A 10,901-nucleotide genomic window follows, 5' to 3' on the forward strand; every position below is an offset into this window, starting at 1 on the left:
TCTGTTTTGTGCTTTTCCCTCGACCCAATCTGTAAGCTCCATCAGTTTTGCTTTGCATGCGTTCAGGCTGTGGCTTCTAACCGTGTCCCATTTTCCGCCCTTTGTTTCACTTAGATTTTCGCCATGGGCATGTGTGATTTCTATAATAACACTCTGAAGCCTCGGCAAAATTATAAATAGTTGGGTACTTTGAAAAGGAAAATAAATACAGCCCGGTGAGAAGTCTGGGGCCAGCTGCCTGGCTGCAGGCTGGAAGGGGGTTCTCAGCCTGTTGGGGAGCCCCTTCTTTCCACCTCAGCCCCAGGTCAGCCCCACACACACATGCTCTGTGTCTGTGGCCAAGGCACGTGATAGTGGACTCCGCAGCCCTGGGCAGAGAGCTTCCAACCTCCCCTGAGGGGCCCTGAGATCTTGGCAAAATCACACAATCCCTGAGAGCCGGACCTCAGCCGGAATCTCTGCGCCCAGGCCAGTTAGGTGTTCACATTTTCTTCACTTGTCCCAGAAACCTTTGTTGAGCATCTTTTATATTCCAGGCGTGAGTCAGGCCCAGGGAATGCAGAAGGAACAATAGAAACACAGCCCCTGCCCTTAGAGCCCTCACAGTCCACATGAAATAAAGAATGTCGGAGGTGGCTGTGTTGTCACGATCACCCTAAGTCCTCCCAGAAAGGAGGTACACACGCAGGGCCACGCGCAGACCCAGGGAAGCTGCGCTGCTGTGCTCTGGAGAATCAGAAGGGCTTCCAGGAAGAAGGGACAGGCACGCTGTGACCAAGGAGGAGCCAAGTTGGCCAGGTGGAAAGAGGCAGGACAGTGTTTCAGGCGGAGGGACGGGCACGGGCAAAGGGCCGGAGCTTGGGTCTTTGGGGAGCAGAAAGGCACCAGGGCGGGTTGAGCAGCGTGACAGGGTGGAGGAGAGGAGGAGAGGCAGGCAGGTCTTGCTAGGCCTTGTAGGCCACAGCGAGGAGTCAGGGCTTCATCCTAAGTCAACAGGGAGCCCCGGCCAGGGCTTAAAGCAGGGAAGCAACATGATCTGGTCGGAGTTTGTTCTAGCAGCACTCTGGCTGCAGTGCAGAACGTGGAGCCCCAGGCAGGCCCCATTCGGAGCTCTCAGAGCGTGTCTGGAAACAGCTGGGTGTTGTCCGTCCAAGCAGCTCCCCGAACCTCCCTAGAGACCTCGCAGCCTGTCGTAGAATGTCTGTCTGCTCATTTCTCTGGCCAGCCCCCACCTCCCACCTCGGCCCCCGCTGGGCACAGCCACAGCACACGTGAGGCCCACGAATGCCCAGGTCAGCCTTCCTGTCTCTCCCGAGCTGGCCTTTGATCCCGTAGGCATCAATCTTGGGATTCACAGCTGCCAGGTCACAGCTGCCCCAGCGGGTGGTGGCTCCTCTATGTCCTCACCCTGGCTGTCTCTCCCGTGTCCTGTGGGGTCTGTACTAGGACAGAGAAGAGGGCACTGACCTCTCTTCCTGTCTCTGCAGGCGTCCTGGACCTGGGGGCCCGAGGGCCAGGGGGCCATCCTGCTGGTGAACTGTGACCGAGACACGCCCTGGTTGCCCAAGGAGGACTACAGCGATGAGAAGGTCTACAGCAGGGAAGGTGACCGCAGGCCCTGCTCGCGGGGTGGGGGCAGCAGCGGAAAGATTCATGCCAAGTCCTGGGCGGGGCCAAGGGTAAGGCCGGTGTGGGCTTCAGCCCCCTGGGATGGTGGGCTCCCATGCCCACTCTTGCTCAAAGCAGAAAACAAAACTGTAAACACAGTTCCATTGGAACCATGTTTTTTAAAAGTTATACGTGTCCCTAGAAAAGGACTGGAAGGAAGTTCTCGAAGGTTAATAGGAAGCCGGCTCCAGTGTTGGAGAGGACAGCTGGTTTTTTATTCTCCTTTATGCTTTTCTGTGGTTTCCATAATACACAACCGTGGAGATATCTTTTTCCTAATTACAAAAGTGTTAATAAAAGGCAGCAGCAAGCCAAGGTTCCAGCCGCACTTCCAACCTGCCCGTGCGTCTGCCTGCAGACCTCAAGGACATGTCCCAGATGATCCTGCGGACCAAGGGCCCCGACCGCCTCCCCGCTGGATACGAGATAGTTCTCTACATTTCCATGTCGGACTCGGACAAAGTGGGCGTGTTCTACGTGGAGAGTGAGTGACCCCAGCCCCGCCCTCCAGGGCCACCTCCCGCCTCCCCTCAGCAGCTGCGCAGGTGCCTGTGTGGGGGCAGAGAGACCAGGATTGGTCCCCGGGTAATTGTAACTGGGAAACGCTGCTGTCCCATGAGTCTTCGCGGGGATCCATCCAAACCTGAGACAGGGCAGGCACCCCCTCCAGGTGTCTTCTGCCATCTCTGACTTTTAAAGACCCCCTGAAAATGCCGTGGGCACCCTTGTTGACCCCCTTGTTCCTCTTGATGGCGACAGGGTGTCCTGGGCCCCGATTGTGCAGGGAACCCGCTTCCACCATAAAGCTGGTCCTCGTAGCCCCTACCCCATCTCACTCTTTCTGTGAATATGCGTTGAACCCCTCAGTGCCGGGCACTGTCCTCAGCGCTGGGATCTCTGCAGTGAGCGTGACATCACACCCTGTCCTCGAGGAGCTGCCCGTCTAGCCAGGGGGACATAATCAATAGCGCAGTCGGAGGAAGTGAAGTAGACCAGGCGACAGAGATGGCAGGGCAGAGGCACCGCCGGACAGATGGCCCAGAAAGGCCTCCTGAGGAGGCGACATTTGAGCTGAGCCTCAGATGAGCAATAAGGAGCCACCTGTGAGCCGAGGGAAGAGTGCTCTAAGCAGAGGGCTTGGCACCCGCAGAGCATGGAGGAAGGGGCCAGCTTGGCGTGTCACAGGAGCAGGAAGAAGACCAGAGCAGGGGCGTGTTGGGAGTCAAGGTCAGCGAGCTGGGCCAGGGGCCAGAGCCTGCAGACGGGGTTTGGACTTTATTCTGAGCGCACTGGAAAGCCATTAGAGGGTTTTTAGCATGGGCCTGCCAAGATCTGATTTATGTATTTAAAAAGCTCCCTCAGCAAAACAGTCAGCTTTGCAATTTGCCATGGTGCAGGGGGCACTTCTGTGTGCCCCGCTGTCTGGGGGGCCCAGGACCTCTGGCCTAGCCCTGGGCCCACCTCTGGACGGGGCAGTCACCATGAGGAGCTGGTCATGGGGGCCCTGGACCCTCACCTCAAGGAGCGATTTAGCCAGGGAAATAGTGGACAGCGGCCACCCAGTGCCAGCTCTCCTGATCCACCCTGGGCTCCAAGCAGTGACCTCGCACAGGTTGGAATGTCCCCAGAGTCAGGCCGGCTCCGCCACCCCAGGGGGCCAGAGATGTTGATGTTGACACCGTCCAGGCCAGTGTTGCCATGGGGCTGGGGTCACCAGCAGAGGCAGGAAAGGAGCAGGCAGGACCTCAGCCTGGGCTTCCCCACCTCGCCATCATGGCACGAGACCCGTTGCTCATAGTGACGTCTGGGCGTCATCCAGAGGTTTCTTCTTCTTGTTAACGGGAGTGGACTCTGGTCTGGCTCCATCACATCCGTCCCCCTCACTTGCCATCTGGGACGAGTCCTGAGCAGACGAGAAAAAAGAGGAACTGCTTCTGCAAGGGCTTTGAGAACGTCCTCGAAATCTGTCTCACCTGGGCTGCCCGTCCTGCGGCGAGTGGCCGTTACTGAGACAGTGATGACCCAGAATAGTCAGCTCCCCACAAAATGCAGACTCCTAGATGACTGAGCCACACACGCACACAAAGGAGGGCAGATAATTGATCTGCAGCACAGTTTCCTTTGCTTTCATGCAAACATTCTGAGATTTTAGTCAAATTCCGAGTACACCAGTGGGTGAGAACGTGTTGTGTCACCCGTGTCCTGGTAGAGGAAACCACCTCTCCCCAAGGGCAGGGGGCTGGGTTGGAGACCCAGGGACCCCAGGAGGGAGATCTGGAACCAGGGAGGTTCAGATCCTGGGTCCAGGAAAGTCTCCCCACCATCCCTGGCCTTGGGGTCCTCATCTGTGACGTGGCCTGGGGTTAACAAGACTGTCTGGATGGCAGTAGGGATTGAATGAGGAACGTGTGTCAGGCACTCACTGCGGCGGCTAGCCTATGGAAAGTTCTCTATAAATGGTAGTTGGGATTATTATGGTGACTTTAATTACAATGATTGGAGTGGACAGAAGTCTCCAGTGCTCCCAGGAAGACCTGGTGACTGTGTTCCAACCTCAAGTTCTGCCCAGAACACCAAGCGTTGGGGCCTTACCTCTTCCCGCAAGGATATGGTGAGCAATTTGTCCCAGTTTGCCCAGGACTTCCTGGTTTTAGCACTGAAAGTCCCTCATGGCAGGAAACCCCTCAGTCCCAGGCAAACCAAGCCAGCCGGTCACACTGTCAAGGAGTCTCCTTGGGAGGTAGAATCATTCCAAAGAGACTCAGGGTTATGCAAACCATGCCACATGCCAGCCAGCAGGGGCCAATGCCTGGGGCCGAGGAGAGGTCGTGGTGGCCAGTGGCTGGGGGCCCAGCCCAAGGCACGAGGGCCGCTCAACAGAGGGGCATTGTCGGTTCCGCAGGCAGAGCCAGCTGTGCTCAGAGCGGGGTCTGCACTGAGCTGGGGACAGAGGCGGGGGACAGGGGGTGGGGGAAGGAGACTCCTCAGGACAATGGCTGGACTGTTCCCACCAAGAAATCCATCTGCCTGGAGCTGACCCAAACTTCCAGAAAGAGGCCCAGGATAGAGACACATTGTGAATCACAGGCCACATTGGGAGGGAGAGAGCTACTGGCAGATGGACCAGAACGTGTCTTCCAACCCAACCCTGGCCGGGTGCCCACTCCTGCCCCAGACCCTGGTGGAGCCCCCCAGCCGTCCCCAGCCCTGGAAAAGCTTCAGCTGTGCTGCTTCCAAAGACAAGTTGGCTTCTAGGCCTGACATCTCTCCCTGAGCATCAGTTCAAGTGCAGCCTGGGGCATGTGGGCGTGGGAGGGCCCCAGTGCCCGGGGAAGAATGTTTTAATTATACCGATCCATCTGATCTACTCGGTAACTGGGCACACGCTGTTGTTTCTGGGCGAGCAGGACCTCACTTTCTGTTCCTTGGGACTGTCTGAATTTTTCCACCTCATTTCTTGGACACTCCCCCACCCCCACCCTCGCTGCAAGGGAGGAGGAGGTGAGATATCATTTCTTTGCCTTCTGTTCAGAAGCTGTTCGATGAAAAGGTCCTGAATTTTGCTATAAGAGGTTCACAGATTCTCATACCCGTAATACCAGCAGGTCCCAGCGGTGTTACCCGTAGTTACCAAGGTTGCTGGAGTTACTGAGGCTGTGTTGTTGCCAAAGACCCCGTGGCATGGGTATTAATATCCCCCATTTAACGGATGAGTAAACTGAGGCTCAGGGAAGTTAAGTGAATTCCCTGAGGTTTCACAGCTCGTAAAGCCAGAGCAGTATTTGAACCAAGGCCTCTCTGACAGTGAAAACCATAACCACTAAGGTAACCGCCCTCAGTGAGATTTATAACCAGGGTCTAGCACATTGTCCTGCAGGAAAACCCATCCCAAGCCCAGGCTTCGTGCTGCATCCATTCATTTCACACGTTTCAATCAAGCGCCTTGTCTGTGCCAGGACCATTCTGCTTACATGTTCTCACCCTTGGGTAACTGGTCGTTAACCATTATCTTTGTTGTTGAAAGCACTGAGTGGAGCTTGACTCTGCCCTTCCAGCTCTGCAGGGCATAAAGAAACTCCTGGAACTGCACAGGGTCCTACCTGCGTGCCTTTGCCAACGCAAGTATCTCTTCTCCCCAGCGCACCCACCTCTGCCTCCCCGCGAGGGCATTTCAAAGAGTCAAGGCCGCCTTCCTCCGCTCGGTGCTTCCCACCCCGCCTGCCCCTGCCCTGAGTAACCAGCCTGGATCTCACCCGCAGCTGCCGTTATGACACTTCCCACATCCGCTCTATCTCACCATCGGCCATGCACGGCTCCGAGACGGAGACGCTGCATCTCAGCCCCCTCTGTCTCCCCCCGGAAGGTCTTGCCCACGCTGGTCACAGAATAGTCTTTCAGTCCATCTGCTCTCCATCAGCCTGAAAATTGCCATCGTCCTCTCCCACAGGGAGTGGTCCAGGAGCCCCTGGTTCGTTCAGTAGACATTTATTAAACACGACCATGTGCCAAGTGGGCCCTGGGCCCCCCGGCCCTGTCTCTGCCCTCGTACAGTCACCCCTGCCGTTAGCGAAGCTGTGATGGGGAAGGGCAGGGGCTGCGGCAGCTCCAAATCGAGCCCTGGCTTAGTCTTTGGGGGATCCGGGCAGGATAACTGAGAGTGACACAAATTAAGGCCTGTAGGAAGGAGGGACACAGCTGTCCAAGCAGAGGGAACGGCACACGACCAGCTGGGCGATCTCCGTGGGGCCGGTGCACTGGAGAAAGCTGCCTTTCCTCCCAGCCACGAGAACGGACGGCCAGAGACCCAGGCCTTTGTCTTTGCACCAACGTGCCTTCGTTATATGGAGGGGAATTTGGGGTACAAATGAGTACATTTGTGTTTCATTTATACAGAGGGGATTGGAGCTCAGAATTCAGAATTGGACGTGAATTTGAGTCCCAGCTCAGCCACTTACTGGCTATGTGACTTTGGATAAGCCATTCCTCCTTTCTGAAACTCAGTTTCCTCATCTGTGAAATGGGAACAATAATATCCTTCCCCAACACCACTAACTGTTTAGTTACCACCTGCTATGGTTTCATCCGTGCCTTTCATGAGCGAGCTTGCTCCTTTTATCGATGAGGAGGCCAGAAGCCAGAGAGGGTGTCTGGTGCCGCGCCACACAGCCCGAGCACAGCAGTGCCAGATGGTGACAATGACCGGGCCATGGCCATTCTGGGGGCATTTTCTGCTTACGCGTTTCTCTTTGTGTCTAGAGGAAAAGTCACTCTGCTCTCTTGTCCCCATCAGTGACCCCACCCCACCAACCTCTTCCTCGTGGGGTGGGGGCCTGACGTTGGTCCTGTTCCCCCCAGACCCGTTCTTCGGCCAGCGCTACATCCACATCCTGGGCCGGCGGAAGCTCTACCACGTGGTCAAGTACACGGGCGGCTCCGCGGAGCTGCTGTTCTTCGTGGAAGGCCTCCGCTTCCCCGACGAGGGCTTCTCGGGCCTGGTCTCCATCCACGTCAGCCTGCTGGAATATATGGCCCAGGTGAGGGCTCCGGGCCTCCTGGGGCCAGGGTGGGGCTCTTATCAGCAGGCCACTCCCAGAACCCCACACCGTGCTCCACTCCCCTCAAAGCACCGAGGTGAGGGGGCCAGGATAGGAGACCTCGATGCCCCCTCAGCCCATGCAGAGCTGCCAGGGTCCTCTGAGCTGTGCTCCTGGGTCCTGCGCCTCACCGCACCTGCTCCCCTGTGGGCCACGTTTCCTGACACTCTCCACACCTGGGCCCTGGTCTGCCCCGTGCCCTGCCTAGTTCTGTGGCAGAGTCCCCATGGTGGGCACAAGGCTCTAACTAGGACACATGTGTTAGGTTTGTTGACCACCTACTGTGTGCCCTGTTCTCCCTGCCCCAGACTCACCCCTTACCCCCACTGTGGGTTATACCCACGCTGACCACAGGCGAACCTCAAATCCCGGTTTCAGGTTGTGCCCTACCCTGTGGCCAGCCATCTCAGCCAGCCTTGCTCCTGCTTTGCGGGGAGCTGGATGAAGAGTAGAGCCCCTGCCCCTCTAGAGAATCCCACTTGCTTAGGGTGTGTCTTGCACACGAGAAACTCCCATCACAAAGACCTTTTGCACCCAGACCTGACCCCAGCCTCTCGGGCCCACCCTGTTTCTCTCAGACAGGACCTGGCTGCTGTCCTGGACCCAGGAGCCCCGCCCCCCATCTTTACCCCTGGGCCACCGCAGGGCAGGACCCACGGACTCCGTAGAAGGGCGAGGCTGGGTCTAGCGCAGATTTACGAGAATGGGCTCTGGAACCATGAGACTTTGGTCTCTGGTTTAACCTCCCTGTGCCCTAGTTTCCGCATCTGTAAACCAGAAAGGACCAAAACGTCTGCTGCCGGGCGGCTGTGAACAAACAAACTTGCAAAGTCCTCACTCGCAAAGCACCCCCAAGCTCCCCAGGAAGGGAAAAAGGCAGAAAAGGCAAAGCTGTCAGGATGGGGGCTGGAGAGGGGGCTTCTCCTGATTCCCCCAGTCCTAGGGCAGCCTGGTCCCCCCAGGATCTCTCAGGCCCCTCCAGCGGGCACCAGCAGAGACCCCGCAGGCAGAACGGGGCAGGAAAGGCCAGCCATGTCCCCTGTCCCATGCCCCATCCTCCCGCCAAGGGAGGGGCCCATTCCCCACAGCTTTTCAAAGCCAGCCCCACAAAGGAACCCTAGAATCACATCTCATTTTCCTTCAGATTCCTGGGAAGCTGCCTAAATCATTCCTTAAAACAAAGAACAGTTTGGACATAGCAAAATTGATCCCAAACGACACTGAAATGCTCACACATAGAAGGTCTGGGGTTGGCTCAGCCATCATGTGGCCCGATTTCAGGAGGACTCTGGCGGGGCGAGATTGGACCATGGTCGAGTGTGAGCTCAGCGGCTACATTTCCTGGGGGTAAAGGCCGGCTCTGCCACCCACTAACTGTGTGGTCTTGGACAGTTACTTAACAGTTCTGTGACTCAGTTTCCCCATCCGAAAGTGAGGATTAGAATAGGGTCTACCCCCTGGGGTGGCTGTAAGGCAGAAATGAGTTGGCGCGTGTGCAGATACTTAGCACGGCCCGGCACACAGGAAGTGCTCAGGAAACGTACTGTTGTCATCAGTTTCACTGCTTTGGAAGGCAGGAAGAGAAGACCCCTTGGGGAGATTTTTTTTTTATCCCTCCCTTCTCTCCCATGTCTAGGAGATTCCACTGACACCCATCTTCACGGACACCGTGATGTTCCGGATTGCACCGTGGATCATGACCCCCAACATCCTGCCTCCCGTGTCGGTGTACGTGTGCTGGTAAGCGGTGGCCATAGCCCAGAGAGTCAACGCAGCAGCGTGGCCTAGAGCCGGGACTTCAGGGTCAGATGGATCTGAGTTCAGTTCCAGGCTCCATCACTTACCTGCTGTGTGACCTTGAGCAACTCACTTGGCCTCTCTGTGCCTCACTTTCTCTGAAATGCCCGTATCATAGAGTCACGGTGAGGATGAAATGAGATGAAAGTGGCAAAGCATCCGTCCAGTGTCCTGGCACGGAGTGTGTGCTCTAAAAATAGTAACTGCCATTTCTTTTCTCTTGCTTAACTCCCAACCATGCAGTTGGGCACCTCCCATGCAGTGGATATTCAGTTCATCTTACTGAGTAAGAAAACATTTATTGAACACCTATTAGGGGCTAGGTGCACAGCAAGGTGAGAAGCGAGTGGCTGTAGGTAGCTGGCCGGGAGCCCTGAAAGGAACCCCTGAGGTCCGTGGGCCCAGCCCATCCTCGTGCCAGGCATGGCTCTTTTCTGAAAATCAGGGGATTCAGAGATGTCAGGCTTTGAGACAGGTGGGGAGAGAGTTCCCCTCCTCGTTTTATTTGCTCATGACCTTGACACACACCACATGAGCGGTGGGCTTCCTTGGCCCTCGATTCCAGTGGCTTTTACAAAAGGGACCATGAACATAGGTGTGGCCTCATCTGCCCAGCACGGCCCAGAGCTGCCAGCTGCTATCACCACCTGGGATGGGGGGTCACCTTGTCGCTCCTCACCCCTCCTCCTGGCCTCCCCCTCTTCCCCAAACTTCTCAGCATGAAGGACAATTACCTGTTCCTGAAAGAGGTGAAGAACCTGGTGGAGAAAACCAACTGCGAGCTGAAGGTCTGCTTCCAGTACATAAACCGGGGCGACCGCTGGATCCAGGTGAGCAGCCCGGGCCCCGGTGGTGAGGACGTGGCCCGGGGGTCGGGCGAGAGGAGCTGGCTTAGCAGAAACCGCCGGCGCCCACAGCTCCACGGGCGGGAATCCTGTCCGCTCACACCCGCACACGCGCGCACACACACATACACGTAGCGGGCCAGGCAGATCCGTGCGGTGTTGCGTCTCGTGGTAGCAAAAGACCGTGAAACAGCCTAAATGCCCACCCACGGGGGACCGGCGACAGCCTTCCCGTGGAGTTCTGTGCAGCAGCTGAAAGGAAGGAAGCTGATCTATAAACATGGATACGGAACACGCTTCCAGTTAAGTTGTTACTCGAAGGAAAATACATCCAGGATGCTGCCATTTATGTTTTTTGAAATGAGGCCCATATCCGTAAGAAACGTGCTTGTGACGTGCAGAGACTGCCTGCGGGGAGGTGCGCTGCCACCGTTGGCTTGAGGGGAGGAGGATGGGGGACCACGAGACAGGGCATGAGGGACCCTCAGTTCTCTTCTGGGTCCGAGTTGTCCGACCCGTGCACAGGGGACCTGTTTGTTCCCAGCCCCTCCCCCACCCTCTCAGGCTGACCACGTTCCCAGGCCCCTCTGACAGCTCTCCCTGGTGTCCCCCCAGGATGAAATTGAGTTTGGCTACATCGAGGCCCCCCACAAAGGCTTCCCCGTGGTGCTGGACTCCCCCCGAGATGGAAACCTGAAGGATTTCCCCGTGAAGCAGCTCCTGGTGAGACACTGGGGGCCACTTGGGGTTGGGGGTGATCCCCGGGGACTTTTATGGGACAGAGAGGTCAGGAGACCGACTGCCCAGGACCTCTGCTTCCCTCATCTGCAAAACGGTCAGTTGCAACAGCGGCCCTGAGGCCCTTTCCTGCTCTGATAACTGATGTTTTAGAAACCATGGGCAGCTTTCTTGTAGGAGATGGGAAGTGTGGGGGCAGGGCGAGACCTGATTCCAGAGGTCCGACCAGCCTGTCATCCCAGCGCTTTGGGAGGCCCAG

General features: G+C 56.9%; 1 protein-coding gene across 1 annotated transcript in view; it reads left to right on the forward strand.

Annotated features, from left to right (window-relative positions):
- The window catches only part of PADI2 (peptidyl arginine deiminase, type II), a 43,918-nt gene that overhangs the window by 21,314 nt on the left and 11,703 nt on the right, over positions 1-10,901 (forward strand). Inside the window, exons 5-10 of the mRNA XM_012662474.1 lie at positions 1,488-1,605; positions 2,027-2,152; positions 7,024-7,202; positions 8,899-9,002; positions 9,778-9,889; positions 10,520-10,627. Coding sequence (XP_012517928.1) covers positions 1,488-1,605; positions 2,027-2,152; positions 7,024-7,202; positions 8,899-9,002; positions 9,778-9,889; positions 10,520-10,627 — 747 coding nt within the window. The remainder of the gene's footprint in view (positions 1-1,487; positions 1,606-2,026; positions 2,153-7,023; positions 7,203-8,898; positions 9,003-9,777; positions 9,890-10,519; positions 10,628-10,901) is intronic.

Source organism: Propithecus coquereli, unplaced genomic scaffold (genome assembly GCF_000956105.1).
Source record: "Propithecus coquereli isolate 6110/MARCELLA unplaced genomic scaffold, Pcoq_1.0 Scaffold77, whole genome shotgun sequence".
Classification (NCBI taxonomy): domain Eukaryota; kingdom Metazoa; phylum Chordata; class Mammalia; order Primates; family Indriidae; genus Propithecus; species Propithecus coquereli.